The sequence below is a fragment of the Coffea arabica genome, chromosome 10c (assembly GCF_036785885.1).
Source record: "Coffea arabica cultivar ET-39 chromosome 10c, Coffea Arabica ET-39 HiFi, whole genome shotgun sequence".
Lineage (NCBI taxonomy): Eukaryota > Viridiplantae > Streptophyta > Magnoliopsida > Gentianales > Rubiaceae > Coffea > Coffea arabica.
The window spans coordinates 6460613-6477202 of record NC_092329.1 but is presented as its reverse complement, the minus strand read 5'-3'; the positions used below and the strand labels follow the sequence as shown (position 1 = coordinate 6477202).

Genomic DNA, 16590 nt, shown 5'->3' with positions numbered 1-16590 from the left:
GACAAACTGAATTATAATCACAGGCTTTGAAAATGCACAACAACTCTTCCTATCCAACCTTAACAAACATACCCTCAAAGTGTACCACTTTCACTATTCTAATTTGGCTCAATTAATAAAAATGGATCAAAAGCCATGTTATCGATGTAAATATTTTATTATGATTTCGAAAACACAATCTAACCTACACCACCTAAAAACCTCCACCATCACGACCATTATATAGGCTACAATTTATATTAAATTGGGCCATGACACATTTTCACTAAGTTGCTTTAATTGAGACAATTGAAGCTGTTCAATTGGAAACAGTAACTATGGCACTAGTCTGGGTGTGGAGCTCCTACTTCGTATGCTACACATCTCAGGATATTTACAATCATAATTTTACACTTAATCCTTAGGCTAAAAGAATTTTTGACAGCAAGCAGAATCGCTTCAGCTTATATCTCATATATTTTGCAGTCTAGTGGACAAATAGGAATGAAGCATAAATTCCATACGGCACAAATGAAATTATAATCATTAGCTTAATCATAGCTGTGATATTCTTGTGGGCTTTCTCTGTCTCTGTTGCTGATTACAAACTGGATTATCAAATAGTGGTTTGCTATTATTGGAAACCGTGGTTGGATACTGCATAGTCAGGTTAGCGCATGTTGTTATGCAATCCACCAGCAAAATAAAAACACCGACTTCCTGACGTTTGGCGTGGATAAAATCCAGAAAACTGTAGATTATTCCCAAAACCAAAATGAAAAAGAAAATATTTATCTTACATTCTTATATATGCAGAAATGGCTGTCCCAGAATCCAAGAGTTCAGTCTGAGCAAAGATTTTATCACTTGTAGCCCATTTTATTGCTGGTTTAGTTATTGATTCCCACATCCGCCTTCCACATCCTTGATGAAATGCTGATTAGATATCATGCCCTTTTAGTAATTAATATATTGTTACATTTTCCACCAGAAAAAGATCTTCAAAATGTAATTTCTTGAATGCAAGATTATTAATTGAAGTGAAACTTGATGAATCCCATTGCTCTCGAACGGGTCTTACTATTTAATTCTAATGGATAGGGATCAGACTTGAGAGTACGAGGCTAGCAGCATCTTGTCACGTGTGATTTGGCTGTGATAGAATGTCCTTTTCATTTTCCTTTTGGGGAAACTTCCAATCTTTACAGGTGCAATGCAACAGCTAATCTTCCAGCCGAATTGGAAGAAATGGTAAGGCTTGTCCTGTCTATCTCGTAAGGCATTATGGTGGCAAGCTGCCAATACTTTAGGCTTTTACTAAGTTTTAGATACATTGCGTCCTGCCGGGGGAATCGTGGGAGAGGTACCAATAATTACTGAATCCCAGGTACAAAATTTTCTTTTTCTGCACTTTTTCTTTGGCTGGAAGCTAGCTAGCCTAGTTGCATAGGCAGTCCAAAAGTACATCTCTCTGGATTCTTATCATAAGTCACTACAATTTAAAGACTCTAGAAACACAATCGAATTTCGCAGTTGAAGACAATTTGGACGTTGCTGATTACATTTGTGATGACTCCTGCTGTACTAGAAGGTCAGGGACATAGGGCCCCCTCCTATCAGCCAGGCCTTTAGAAAAAGAGAAATGCACAAAGCAAGCATCATCTAACCACCAAAAATGAGAAAATAATGAAAATATAATCAGTTCCAATGTTTTTTGGTATACTATCGTTTATCTATTCTGGTCACTTTAATGATTTTATTTTTTAAACAAGGATAATCTCGATGTATTCATGAATTTCGTTACAGAGGATCGTTTTCAACATTTTAATACGTTAATCCAAATTATGAAAAAGTTATATATATATATATATATATATATATATAGCTTTTGAAATCGCAGAAGATTATATAAAAAATCAGTAAACCATATAACAGGCAAAGTGTATATCACCCATAAAAGATAGTTATTTGCAAAAGCAAAGGTTTGTCAACGTGTTCTACATGCAATAGTTGATGTATACTCCGGACGTCATGAGAGGGCTAAAGATGATCAGTAGAATGCTACCCTACCCCAGTGAGTGACTACTTTAATGGTGTTGCTTTGTCACAAGGAGCTTTGATGCAAAAAAGATAGAAAAAGGTTTTGAATCAGATTAGCATGATACATGGAAGGAAAAAGGGCAAGAAAACAAAGATAAGGGAGAAAAAAGGGCAGCAAAAATATGCCAAGTTGTCACATTCAAAATCATGTATGCCAATTATCAAGGATGCTTTTGTAACATGATCTCCACTGAAAATATTAGCTAGTTCATGTTATTTAGGGGAAACTAATTACTAGTATTTAACTTAAATATCTTGGTGCTAATGGCCCTTCCTCTAACGCCAAGACCAATTATTGTTGAACCCTCCAGATGATAGGGTTGAAGTCCCACGACACTGATAAGTTATTAATGCTAAGTAATATGGAGTTAATTGGTGAGCACAATGTTAATTTATTTGACAACGTTACTTATCTGTTGTCATGGTTTGTGCACACTAAATTTGTAAAATAAGTGATACCTATTAGGTGACTTTTAAAAGGGAAAAGTAAAATAATTAAGCTTTTTTTTTTCTTGGTAAGTGTGGAATATCATGTCCATACTCACATTTATTGACCTTTTAGTATTAAGCACCAGCTCAATTTAATTATACTTTTGCAGAAAGTTGACGCTCGAAACTTACTAAGTGTCTATTTCACCGGACACATGTTACAGAAAAAGTAATAATTGAACGTTTATGTTGCGACAACATTAATTGGAGTCTTGAATTCGAAATTTTTCACTTATAAAGAAAATTTGAAAAAAAAAAAAGAACACCTTAATTGATACCAGAACCTAAAATATTGAATCCTTGTTGTGTCTGCATGTATTTGCTTGCGTAAAGCTATTGACTTAAAGAACTCCAATGGATGAAGGAAACCCTCGTCCACTATTTACACTTTTTGGCTTTAAAACACCTTTAGGATTGGGGATTACTCATCCTCTGTCCTTTTTATCCTTCATCTACTGGCCTTCCCTTCCCAAAGCCCCATCATTCACGCAACGCAAGTTGAAGCAGCTTTTAATTGTATACTTAAAGATGAAAACCTCAAAAAGCAGGATAATGGGATAAATATTCAATTCAATCTTCTTTTTAGAACAAACATGGGAAAGCGACATTTTTATTTGAGAAAAATGAGAGAAAGGTACTTTAGTAGGCCAAACAGCAGTGTTTCTTTTATGTCTAAATTACTTAGGTACATACTTTATACTGCTGCATTTACAGCCTAATCATATTATTGTTTTACACTGATTTGATATTACAGATAGATTTGTAAGGAAATTTTGGTCTAACTATAAAAGAAATTAGAATGGAGGGTTTGGCTGAATGAATTTTTGGGAGTTTAATAAGTTCTTCCTGTATTATGTAAATTATATTCTAAAATTATACGGTCATGCATGTACAAGTTAATTTACATGACAAAGAAACGCAGTCCAATAATTTGTAAGACGCTTCACCAACAATCGACGGATCATGGTTCGAATCATCAAACAGACCCTCTTTTTTTTTAAAAAAAAAAACAGTTAATTTACATGAACAAGAACTTACAATCCTTGCTGTCACGAGAAAGAGAAAAGGAAGAAGAAAAAACTAGTAGGTGATTTATCTTTTGATGATGGGAACTTCAGTAATAAAAAAAACTAGTAGGTGATTAGGTCCCAGTGCAGGGAGAGGTGTCAAATGCTGGTGTTTGCATTCCTTTAACGAACAAAGAAAAATCAAGAAAATTGAGATTGATTGGTCAAGTGGCAAATATAGAAATCTCGAGTAGCATGTCACCAGCAAATTATAATGCAAAAAGCTTGGTATTTATAGATGGGTCAAGATTCAACAAATAGTTCCAAGCCTCCAAGGCAACTACTGAAGAAGACCGGCCTGGAGCTAAATAGTAAATACAGCAGACCAATATTCTGGGAGAAGGCGAACTGATCATGATAAGTGGAAATAAAAGGACCGACAAATGCTTCATTATTGATTCTAATCTGACTTGATTAGGACAACAATTTTATCATATTTCATGTTTCTATTCTACGCTTTTTTTCTAGCCTATGTTGCTCCAACACTTGTATGAAGTCGATTGCTCTGAAAATCCAGTTTGAAACTAGCCAAATTAAACAGACATTTTATTTGAATTTTTCATTGTTGCAGCAGCCGATCGAGTACTTTATATTACGATATTATTTTGATCTGAAAAAAAAAGGGTTCTGTGGACTATTGTCTGGCATAGCTAACCAAATTAAACTTGAAGTGACCAACATATTAATTGAAGCATTTGCCCGTCAGTGTTTAAATTCTGTGTTTGACAGTTGAGGGTGAAAAGGGTGCGAGTGGAGGAAATACATAATTCTTCCGAATAAGTTGACGTTCAAGGATTAACAAATATTACGTGCGTCCGCAAATTTTGGTCAAACTGTGCATTGATCACACCATCACTTTATTCTGGGCTTGTCCTCAATTTCACCGGCAATCCTAACCACTTCTACGGTGATTTTGGCGGTTGGAGAGCACAAATCAACCTGAGCCACTCGACTTGCTTTGCCTAATTCATTGGGTTGGATTGATTCTAAAGTGGGAATTGCACTACCATTGTATAGGGTCCCAATTCTCCAAAGCTGAGGATACTATGCTTCACAAGGCATAGCCATCACCAGCAGAATGTGAATAGATTCTGAATTATGCAACCCCCCATGAAGTCATCAACAAGAACTTTCATGCTTTGCTTCTTTTCATTGATTTTCTTTTTCACACACACACACACACACACCAAAAAGAAAAAAGGGTTAACTCTAGGACAACTCATTGGCCATGGTGGAACAAGTGAGATACAATTGGCCTCTAATGCTTATGCTTCTTCAATTATTTAAGATATAGCAAGTAAATGAGAACTATGGATATGTTCATCTTAGGAATTGTAGCCATAATTTTTTCTTTCTTTCTTTCTTTGTTTTTTTGTTACAGAATTGTTATCACAATCTTTGTGCTTGAGTAATTTGTAAGCTTATGTAACTTATAGGTGAAGATATTATTCTAGAAAAGAGCTTTAGAGGAAAAGAAGAAATAAGAACAAAAAAAAAAAATTAAAGTGAAGTATCCTCATAAAGGGTACCTTTTCCTCGTCGTAATCAAGAATCCGTTATCTACATAAAGGTTTCATGACGCAACCTAAATTGAAAAATAGTACAAAATCAAGGGCTAATTCCAAACTTTATATTTTCGTCTGTTAATTGATTGATTGGGGATAGGATTTATTATGCTACTTGATCTGGAGATTGGCTTTAAAAATTAACTTGGAATCTTATGTAGTGTTGATACAACAATTCATGGCTAAAAGGTAGAATTTTGAGTGTAAGATTTAACGCACGAAAATCAATCTTCTATGACTGTTGATTCAGAATTAGATCATAATTATAAGTGCTGCTACGCATTTCAATTATCATTTACCCAATTCTCTACTATTAACACCTAAATAGTTGCACCACTTTTATGAAGCAAACAAACCATATTTACACGGAAAAAAATGGCGAAAGGAATAGGCTATTCTTTTTTCTGAAGTGTCAATTATACAACAAGGAGAGCAGAAAAGTAACGAATGTGCTTTTGCGCAGGGGAATTACTAATGGATCTGTTTAGATGGTGTGTTTTTTAGGAGTTTTTATAAAATTTTACTCTAATTTACTGTAAAATTTTTAGTCGGCCCCATCTCTCCTATATAATGATTATGATCCCAAACCGACAGGTTAATATTTCCGTTTGTTGAACCTGAGGGATGAAGGAGGTTAGGTTAGTCGAAAGATAATTATCGATTCAAGAACGTAAGGTAACCCTACTTTTTCAGGGTAAGAAGGGATAGAGAAAATGTCTCGAGATAATGTTCGAGTACCAGGCGCTACGACGCTGAAATAACCCATGCTATACTCCCAGGAAAAGCTCGAAATGAAGAAAAGTAAAATATGTGATGTAAAAGTATGGATAAGTACAATTTTTTTTTTTTTTTTGAAAAGGAAGTTAGTACAAAGTTAGTAGTCCTAATTCACAAATTTTAAGGAGTCTGGTGTCTAACATTGTACTTCAATTTAAATGACTACAGATTCACCCAATCGAAAACATAGGGCCTCATTTTTGCATTAGAAAGAAAAAAAATGAAAATTGTCTAATTTGTGAATAAAAACTTTTCCAAAAACCTTAAAGAATGGTCTTATGGACATATGGGCTAATATCATATGACTGACAGATCAGCCTTTTACTTGTTGGCCGAACAGAAGCTGTACAAAACTTGTACTGTGTGCAAACCTCTGAACAAATAGTCAGCCCACACAAACCAACTGATTGTATGTTGCCATGTTGAAATGCCTTTAGCAAACTTCAATCTAATTATAGATTTTTATTTTAGATAATTATTTTTTGTGATATTATATTACCATTTGCTTTTGCGTTCAGATTATGAATTCTTTAATAGCCAAAAAAGTTAATACCTAGAATCAAACAAAGATTGGTTTTTGCTGATCTTGATTGTTTTTAATAATCACAGTTTTGTAAAATCTGAAGTAAACGAGAATGCCAGGCTTTTGAGCTCAATTACTCTTGCTTATTGTACTGTTTTGAGTTTTGACGCTATGAAAAGATTCTTTAAGACTTGTTGGTTTTGTGTAATTTCCATAATCTATAGCCAAAATGATTGTTCAACCCTCTTGGATGGCAACATTCTTTGTTATACTGCCTTGGCTGGAGTTTGGAGTTTGGAGGAAAGATACAGTTGAAGGCAGTAATTTTAAAATTTTTTTTTTGGGTTAATACTGAAATTGCCCCAATATCGTCTGTTGAAATGAGAAAGTAATCATAATTATGCGTGAAATTGGCTCGTTAGGCGGGAAATTCAACAAACCAAGGACGTTAAATTTTTTTTTTTTAATCGAACTTAATACACTAACTCGAGGAATTAAATTGGCTAGAGCATAACAAGATTATCTCGTTGATACCATCATTATACGAATGTTGTTCTTTGCTCTCAGAAGAAGAATGTTAGCTAAAAATCTAAAGTAAAAGTACAAAGAAAAAGGGAAAACAAAACCTATATAGCCCCCAAGTATACAAACATTTTGTATTTTTGTTATAGTAATTTCTTGACAAAGTAAATTACCTTTACGCGGCGATTATGTATTTCAAGAACCAAGAAGTGTTTATTGCAAAAACAAAGGGTAAGGACAACTAAAATCATTAATTCCTGGTTTCCCACTCGAATGTGTGGAATTGGTTAAACACCATGCAGCCCACTTAGTTTTCACAGAGGATCCCAAGAAAATAAAAAATCAATTGAGGCACAAATTTCTAGTCGATCAGGTCCATAACTCCGTTTTTGATCCCTTATCAACCTATATAGTAAAAGCGCGAATGGGATTGTTGAGGGTGGTGGTTGTTCTGCTGACGTGGCTGACTTTTATTGGCTGAAATTTGGTCGTCAATCGCGTGGGACTTGTGTGCTCTTGCTGGGAAGTGTAATTCTTCTTCTCTTGCTTTTGTCCAAGAGAAGAAGAAGAAGGACCTTCGGTTTTTTGGCTGAGATTTGGCCGTCAATCGCGTGGGCCTCGTGTGCTCTTGCTGGGAAGTGTAATTCTTCTTGTCTTGCTGGTTGTGCTGATGTGGCTACATTTCATTCGCTGGGGGGTCGTCGTCCATCACGTGGGGCTCGCGTGCTTTCGCTGGGAGGAGAATTCAGATTCTTGCTTTTGTCCGCTGGGAGGAGAAGTGCAACTGTTTTTTGTCCGAAAGACGAAAATGAAGACCAGCTGACCTGCTGAGTTCAATGTGGCTCAATGTGCTGACTTGCTGAGACGAAAGTGATGGGCTCAATGTGGGTTTCCATGGTTTTACGATTTTGCCCTTCTTTTAAAAAACAGATGCACCGTTGTTTGTTGCTGAGCTCAACCTATTATCCACTGGATTCAATCTAAGACGTGCAGTAGCAGAGAAAATCACATCAATTGAAGGTTGGTTAGTGGCTCGAGGATTACTACCATCAAATTCTTATCTTCTTCCTCTTCTGATTTCTGTACGATTGCGAAGAGGTTGAAGTTTGCTCTCTTGGCTCGAAGAACGACTTGACCATGTTGGTTCCTATAGCAGAAGACAGCCGCATAAGCGAACAAGTCCTGAGGAAGAAGGTATTTTCCTGTCCAACTTCCATTTGCATAAACCAGTAGCATGACACATTCAGGGCCGCCCGGATCATCATCGCTGTTGAAAGCTGAGGCCTTTACTCTTATAGATCTGCCTGGTTCGATCCTAACAATTTTCCTGAACCTATCAGGCCTAGAGCCATCCACCCACATCTTGATTTCTATGTTGAACCAAGTCCTGTTTTCTAGGATGGTAACCTTATTTCCCATTTTCCGACGGAGAGGGGAAGTTCCAGGTGCTCGTGTGCAGGTGTAATAGGGAAGTAGAAACGGAGCAAAAGGTGAGAGAGAAGTCACCGGCGGACCAACAATTCTTCCATACCTCTCCGATTTTTTCTGTATTGTTTTCTCTAAAAATTAAGGTCAACAACAGCCACAGATGATCTTCAATTTTCTAGCTTTTGTTTCTGATCTTTTTAGATGAGATGAGGTACAAATAACTTGTAGAGTTACTCAACTTTTCTCTGTTCTTCCAATGGTCTTTATTTGCTTAAAAATTAATAAAGCTTGGTTTAATATCTCTGTTAGTCAATTATTTTCTTAGCGATAAGAACTTTGATCTTCTAATCTTTATATCTTAAGATTTTTTATTTTATTTTATGTCTCTTATGTTTTATTTATCCGATTTCCTAATTTTTATAGTATTATCTTTGCAGGAAAAAGATGAAAACTTTTATGGGATGCAAATGCAAGTACTTGTGGATATATTCCATCCTTTTCTGTCCTCCAAAGGTCTGTTCTGCTTTATTTATCTATTGATTTATTTGTTTATTTATTTTTTGCCGATAAAACCTTCGTCCTTTTAATTTCGGTCTCTACTCTCAAATCACTTGAAGTTTTTATTTTATATTTTATTTTATTGGATTATACTATTATTTTTATAGAAAGGAAGATGAATTTATTAGGTTTTAGCTAAAAAATAGGCATGAACATCAATGTTTTCCTCTATAAACATTTTTTCTGGTGCTGTTTGACAGAAAGTATCAGTTATAGTGGTTTCTTAAAGCATTCTAGAAGCATTTAATCCCTAAAACACCTATGCATTCTAGAGCCCCTGTTGTAGAAACACTGATTGCTTCTTTTCTTGGCGCACATTCATCTGTGATTTTTCCCGTCTTTTTACTTCGTTTATACTTTCATATTACAATTTGCATTTTTACAGAGTGAGGAAGAAAAGGAAGAACAACCTCTGTGGTAAGAAACTTTTTAGCCCACAAGTTTTTTGCTCTGGTTTGTTTCCCTTTTCAATTTGTGACCTTCCCTCTTTCCCTCTATGACAGAAATTTGTGGAGGATGGCAAAAAATTGTGGTAAAACTCTTGCTCCTATTTTTTTCACGGTACTTTGGGCCTTTTGTTTTTAGATTTTAATATTCTTCTCTTAAATACTAGCTTTGAGTGAATCCTTTTACCTGTCAAAATGAAATCTGCCAAAATTATATCAAGTGCATCTGTTAAATCAGAAGCTAAATGATAAATAACATTAACTAATATGGAACAAAAGGGTCGAGTTTAAGACTTTTCACTTTGACTTTTACAGAGAAGTTTAAAGATTTTCCGAAGAAACCTCTAAGCTGGTTCAGGAATCATTTTTTGCTCAGTTAAAAGTTGAATCCTTTTGTTCTTTGCTTGTTTTTTCACTGAATATGAGACCTGGTCTTCATGCAATTTCTGTCTCTGCATCTTTTAGGACAAGTCAATATTTCTAAAGTAGTATATGTTTGAGAGTAAGACTAGAGAGATGATTGTCTACACAACCGAAGGTACTTTGCCTTTGCAATTTCTCAGGGATAAATTTTTCCCCGTCAGATTTTTATCTCTGACCTTTTCTTTCTTCTTTCTTCTTTTTCTGGTATCCACTACAGGAAGAAGCAATCTTTATTTGTGGTCCAGGAATAAACAAATGGTGAAGATAGCCTTTAAGTAGGTGTTTGTTCACCTTTTATTGTTGTTTTTCCTTTTTTGGGTTTTAATGATAGTATAAGTTCTAATTAATTCAGGTTCTGTTTAATTGATATGTGAGAATACCTTAAACTAGGTGACTTGGTTGAGCAGATATTGTGCACATCCGTATTTGGAACTCCATAGCATGTCAGCTTCCTTATTTGGCTATCTAGATAGACTATTTTGTAGTGTGAAAATGTCATCTTCTTTTGATGGGCTTTTGAATAACGAATCATTAGTTTCTTTTCATTGATTAATTTTATAGATTGATTACACTTTTGTTGTTAGAGTAAGTTTTACTTGGTAATAAATTTGTATATTTCATCTTTAACCTTTTGGGTTCATTTCTTGAACTTCAATATTTATAGGTATAAACTTGTTGAAAAAAGGATGAGAGGCATTGGCAGTGTGAGGAGGGACGTAAAAGAAAAGAAGAAAGGTGTGCGAAAAAGTGCAAGTTGAAATACTGATACTGAAATGATTATGGTCATTACTGTAATGATTAAAATGTTAAGAAAAAGCTAGAGATTGAGTTTCAAGAAAAGACCCTTGGGTTACTTGGCGCTAACATAGGCATTGGTCATTTAAGTTTCCTATTCTTTGGGAAATTCACTATTATTTGACCATTTCAATATTCTTTTACCATACTAGAGCTACTGTGTTTGGTTGACTGTATCATTGATAGCTATTTAATGTAACTTGTCTTTACTCCTCGCAGCTAAAATGGATTGATGAGGCTGTTGTTTTTTTATTATTGCTGTATTTGTGGTGTCATTTAAGCTTAGGAACCAAGCCATAAATAAGTTATCTCATCTGTTGGCTTTGGCTTTTAGTGCAAAAGTTTCATGCTTTTCAGTTTATGCTGTACTATATTACTTGATCATTTGGAGTCTTGGAGCTCAAAATCAAGATTGCATTGGTTATCACTCGACATGTTATATGCTCAAATTTCCCAGCTCTTGTTTAGTTGTTGCTTGGGATTTTCAAAATAACTTAAATTGTTAATTTTCTTTGTTTCTTTTTCATGTCTCTGCCATTGTCAATTTCCAATGGAATTGAACTTATTTCATCTTTTGATGACTTTAGTTTGAAGTTTTTAATTATAGTTTTGAATAATTTTCAACTAATTGTGGGAAAGGAGGTTAAAGTGGCAAAATTTGTTAGATTGGTTGGTAGATAACACTTTGGCCACAAATGCTGTTACGAAAGGTGTATGTTTACCAAAAAAACCTATTATTTAGAAGAAAAAATCCCTAGATCTCTTTTCCTTCTTTGACCATATAGTTTTGGATTCATGGGTTGTTTAAATTTTAGCACAATGTCTTTGGCTAAAAACTTGGTGATTATCTTTGTGTAACATTTTATAGCCTTCTTTTTTTCTACTTGTTTCCATTTTGCATATGAACAATTTATTTTTGCTCCTGTTTATTGTTGTTAACTTTTGGGTTGAATTTTATAGGGGTAATGCTTCGTTTAGTACCAGTCAGTCTAAGCCCAAGCTTTGGCCTTTTAGCATAATTCAGCTTTAGACAAGTAAGCTGTTTACACTTTATTTAAAAAAATATCTTAGTCAAATAGATGTGCTTGTATACTAATAATTAGTAGATGTCTCTGTTGATTATGTTTCTGTTAATTATGAGAAAATGATTAAGTTTCTGTTAATTATCTTTTCTACTATTTAACTTGCGAACCATTTCTTTGTGTCCTTATTTGGTGTTAAATTAGATGGATACCGGGCTCTTCATGATGGAATTAGGTATTAAAATTATCGGCATATAATAAAGCAAATAATGGCCTTCTACTACTTTTAAGATGCTGATTCTAACTTTTTTTCTTTCACCTTTCGGTTTAATATAACCATCTCTATGAATGGAATTTTTTTTTTACAACAGTGTCTATATTGTGTATATAATAATGTAATGGAAAATTGTTCATTTGTAGTTATTGCATGTTTTATATTGTAATTGAAGATTGTTCGTTTATTCTTTGGCTACACTGGTGCAGTATGGCCCGACCTATGAATTGTACAAAATCCTTTGCCCCATACTTTTGCCTTCAGGGATAATTATATGGAAAAAACTTGTCTGCCATATAGGTAATTGCATAGATAGGCGCTAATGTTGATGTTCCTGTAAGTGAAAAAAGTTAGATTAAAATGGAAGTGACAATGATAAAAGAAAAAAATCTATGATATATTTTTGAAGAATGTGGTAATTGTTACTAATATTTAACTGTATGAAGTGGATTTTTGCAGTACCACTCAAGAATGCCTCTGCCATTTGATTAACAAAACTACGTGTTTATTTATGTGGGAAGCAGAATCGGCCACCCTTGAAACTTTATCAAGATCAAAGCCTTGAAGCGTATGACCCTGGATACTAGATTTTGCACTAACTGTAGCTATCTGATCTTTGCATTACATGCTGTATATGTATGTCAGCTCTTGATGCATTATATCTCACGTGGATGGTGTTATCATAATATTTTTATTTGGTTTAAAATCTTGTGTAACTGGATGAGTTATTTTGTGCCAAGAGTTTGACCATCCCTTTTGCTACTGATGTATTGAGAGGATAGAAGTATGGCCTATATTAATAATCCTCCTCCTTTTTTGATCAAATACAATTTATCCCACTAAGGTTGATATGTAAGCACAGTTTATTTTCATTAGATTTCTTGAAGTTATATGCTAATGAAAACCTTTTTAGTTATTGTACTACAAAGTAATGCATTTTTCGGTCTTTCGGTTATTTTGAAGTGTATGATTCTAATAACAAGGAAAAGGCTTGATGCAATACTACACTGTGCATTTCTTTTTTCTTCTTTTTCTTATATTCCTTTTTGAGCTGGAACAGCTTTGATGTGTAATGAGAACCTCTGGAATGCAGTCTACTGGTCGTAAGTTTCATAAATGCAGGCTTTTACATTATCTCATGTGCTTGTCTTTCCTTTTACGGGATTCTGGCTGTTGACATGCATCAAATGATCAAGGGTAGAATTGCATCGAGGCCTGTGAAACTTCCTTTTTTTTTTGTGTATTGAGTAGTTGACCATCGCCTATGCTATTGATGTATTGAGAAGATACACCTGCATTAGGTAATCCTCCTCCATTTTTGGTCAAATGCAGTTCATCTCACTACGGTTGATATGTGAGCACAATTCTTTTGCTTTCCATAGATTTCTGGAAGTTACAAGCTAATGAAGCCATTTTGGTTATTGTACTACAAAGTAATGGGTCTTTCTTTCAGTCTTTGGGTTAATTTGATGCAATTACGAAAATAGTGGATTGGTTGTATCAGAGTCTAAAAATAAGGCTAAGCCTTGCTGCAATACTACACTGCTCTCTTTTTTTTTTTTTTTTTTGAGCTACAAAGTCACAGATTTTGGTGCACATAAAAAATATAAGGCAGCATTACACAGTGTTATATTATTTTCAAACTAATGACATTGCCATTGCTGTCCAAATCAGTCAGCATACCAAAAATGACTGTCATTTAGCAACCAGACTGAAATTGTGCCTCTCTTCATTGCTTAATAAAATTACAAAAAATAATTACAAACATTTGGATGCACCTTCACGTAACTTTTTATATTGAATATCTCAGTTTAAATAATTGAACATTTCTGGGCAAACTTGAAAATTACACCGCGCATCGCGCGGTGTTCCCCTCCTAGTATATCTCAACAGCCACACCGGATTTCCACCCTATATTGCTGGGATATAGAGTTGGAAGTTCTAAATATACACCAAAAGTTATATAAACAGGTTCTCAAATGTCATGCATCTTTTCTTCCTGAACTCAATACTTTTCAATTTTCACTATTCACTCGATCAAGGCATTATCACTAAATGTTATGTCATTTCACAATATAAACTTCCAATTCATTTCTACAAATTTCTTCAGACTAGTCTTTCTCGAATAGATCTGAAATTTGAGTTATATATGACCTTTCAGATCATTAGATCGCCAGCTGATCGAAAAAAAATTGATATTTCACTGCATTGTTTGAGATAATTGTGAAATTTAGAACATAAATTTTGTTGGAGTGTTCATATATATATATAGACAGAAGCCATGATGTTACCAAATAAAGTTGATCATGAGGGATTAGCTCCTTTTCCAATATTACTTAGACAAGGCTCTATGTACAACCTCAGTGCGGATGAGGTTAACAGCCAATTTGGAAACATGTCCAAACCTTCGAACACTATGAATTTAGATGAATTAGTCAAGAATGTCATCTCAACTGAAGAGGGTCATGATCATTTGATCCAAGACCATTCTTCATCAGTATCATCATCATCATCGTCATCCTCGTCTTCCTTAGCTTCTGTTGACGTTAAAAAGTTGGACCGTCCATTGAGTAAGAAAACAATAGAAGAAGTTTGGAACGAGATTGTGGATCGAGAATGCGCCGATCTCAACGGCAATATTGATTACTCAGCTAGACGACAACTGACAGTTGGAGAAACGAATTTAGAAGAATTCTTGATTCGGGCAGGTGTCCTCAGCCTGGGAAATCAACAGAGCATTACAAATCCACCACCATTATCAGTATTGGATCCACTGGTGTTAGTGAAGCAACAGTCATCAGATTGGATTAAGTTCGACATGGAGCACGGTCAGGGACAGGAACAGCAGCATCAGGTGATTTTTCCAACGCCAATCCATGCCCGGATGGATGCTTCATATTTTCCGGTGTCAGACACTGGTTTTGAAAATCATCCTCAGGTTGGGGATGTCTCTTGTGACTTGGAAAAGCAGATGGGAATACCTATGGAGGCAGCATCTTCATCAAATCCTCATTTGGAGACTGAAAGGAAAAGGCGGCATTCTGACGAAATGATGGAGAGGAGCTACCAAAGGAGGCAAAGAAGGATGATCAAGAACCGAGAATCTGCTGCAAGGTCAAGGGCAAGGAAACAGGTTCATATATATCAGGGATTTCGTGAATTGTCTTTTTGTAGCATTTTTGATCATATACGATTTCTGAATGCTCTGAAAGTTTTTTTTTTTTGGGTGGCTATAGGCATATACAGAACAGTTGGAGCAGAATGTGTCGGAATTAAAGAGAACAAACCTAAGGCTGAAGAAGCGAAAGGTACTAATTGCTACTGTTGGAAACCCTAATTGATTTCATTGTTGATCTTATTCACTCAACTAAGAAAAGATTGTGTTGATTCATCACACACGAAAATCATTGAAGTTCATTGTGTTTATGTTTGATTGCTTAAACAATTATGATGTCACCCTATGAATCATTTTTTATCCTCAAAACCGGAAAATCATCTACCATGAGTAAACTTGTTTTCTATGTACAACAACTGTGTCTTTTGTTTCCAATGTCAAAACATAGTTACCTTTAACTGAGAGAACTGGTTATGAAGTCCTGACTAGTCGTCCAAGAATCATCCCGCTTACAGGATCAAACTGAAAAAAGGGGTTCCAGAAATGTGTGGCTAGTTCCTTGAATTTCTCAATTTCACACAAAAGCTTCCTGTGACACATAATTCAGGGACATGATCAGAAGTAGGCAAAACAAATGAAGATGCTCGTGCAAATTGTGTGGCAAATTTCTTGAATAACCTATAGAGGTGACGCAACTAAAAAATTCTAACGGAAAGAAGCAAATTCATGCAAATATTGCAAAGACATACCTTTGTGTTCCAATGAGTTAACATATTAGACGTGTCACTTATGCATCATCTATCTCCAAAATGGTTCTTCTTCATTTTCATTTGCTTCTAAACACGCATTTCCCTGTTGCGAAATGCCTCAATTGCAATATGGGCTGAAGCCTATAATACATGTTCAACAAGCTTATTGATTATTGTTTTATTGGCCTAATTGTTTTGATACCTATTATTACTTGTTCGCAGGAAAGGGGAATGGTGTTAGATTCCAATCCTACTTCAGGATCTCGATACCAACTGCGAAGAACCAGCTCGGCTCTATTTTAGCATCGCTTTGATACAAAAACCTTTCTGTGTTTCGAACTAGATTTGACTTTTATTTTAATAATAAGCTGGAGAAGAATTTTGACTGCTTAGTTGTTCTTTTTTTGGTTCGCGGAGATATACAAGGGTCGTCTCGAGTAATTATCTTCAGAACATAGGACAATCCCTTTAAGCAATGAGTTTCTTACTATTCCGTTGGGTACCTTATTTTACCTAAAATAAGCTTAAAAGACCTTTCATGTTGAGGCTTTGCACGGGTCTAAGCTCCTCTTAAGAAAACCTCAATTATAGTGAAGCATGATCCAAGAATAGGTTTGAAATTGTGAATACGTCCTCAATCTTTTCACTATGAAGTACTAATACTTCACAGGTTTTGCACGTAATTCTATCATCCAAAAATAGGGTAAATTACTAGGAAAAAAAAAAAACTCCTTGTAATTTATCAAATATTCAATTTA

The 16590-nt window shown here is 35.0% G+C and overlaps 1 protein-coding gene across 25 annotated transcripts; it reads left to right on the top strand.

The window, feature by feature from the left end:
- The first annotated feature begins 7611 nt into the window (after nucleotides 1-7611).
- Nucleotides 7612-16224, top strand: LOC113714298 (ABSCISIC ACID-INSENSITIVE 5-like protein 3). Of its 25 annotated transcripts, none has more exons than XM_072069396.1 (8): nucleotides 7612-8512; nucleotides 8888-8963; nucleotides 9394-9425; nucleotides 9512-9540; nucleotides 11633-11706; nucleotides 12415-15101; nucleotides 15205-15276; nucleotides 16055-16224. In XM_072069396.1, exons 6-8 carry the CDS (start codon nucleotides 14250-14252, stop codon nucleotides 16133-16135), a joined length of 1005 nt encoding a protein of 334 aa, XP_071925497.1. In that variant the 5' UTR covers nucleotides 7612-8512; nucleotides 8888-8963; nucleotides 9394-9425; nucleotides 9512-9540; nucleotides 11633-11706; nucleotides 12415-14249; the 3' UTR covers nucleotides 16136-16224. The 25 variants fall into 25 exon arrangements, with proteins under 25 accessions (XP_071925497.1, XP_071925495.1, XP_071925496.1 ...); XM_072069394.1 differs by lacking the exon at nucleotides 11633-11706 and adding an exon at nucleotides 10095-10152 and having other exon boundaries at nucleotides 12428-15101; XM_072069395.1 differs by having other exon boundaries at nucleotides 7613-8512; nucleotides 12428-15101.
- The last annotated feature ends 366 nt before the right edge of the window (nucleotides 16225-16590 follow it).

Excerpts from the sequence above, each read along its gene's own strand:
- LOC113714298 (XM_072069396.1), top strand. The coding sequence starts at position 14,250 with ATGATGTTACCAAATAAAGTTGATCATGAGGGATTAGCTCCTTTTCCA. Across the intron at positions 15,102-15,204 it reads GGTCAAGGGCAAGGAAACAG|GCATATACAGAACAGTTGGA; the intron begins GTTCATATATAT and ends GGGTGGCTATAG. Across the intron at positions 15,277-16,054 it reads TAAGGCTGAAGAAGCGAAAG|GAAAGGGGAATGGTGTTAGA; the intron begins GTACTAATTGCT and ends ACTTGTTCGCAG.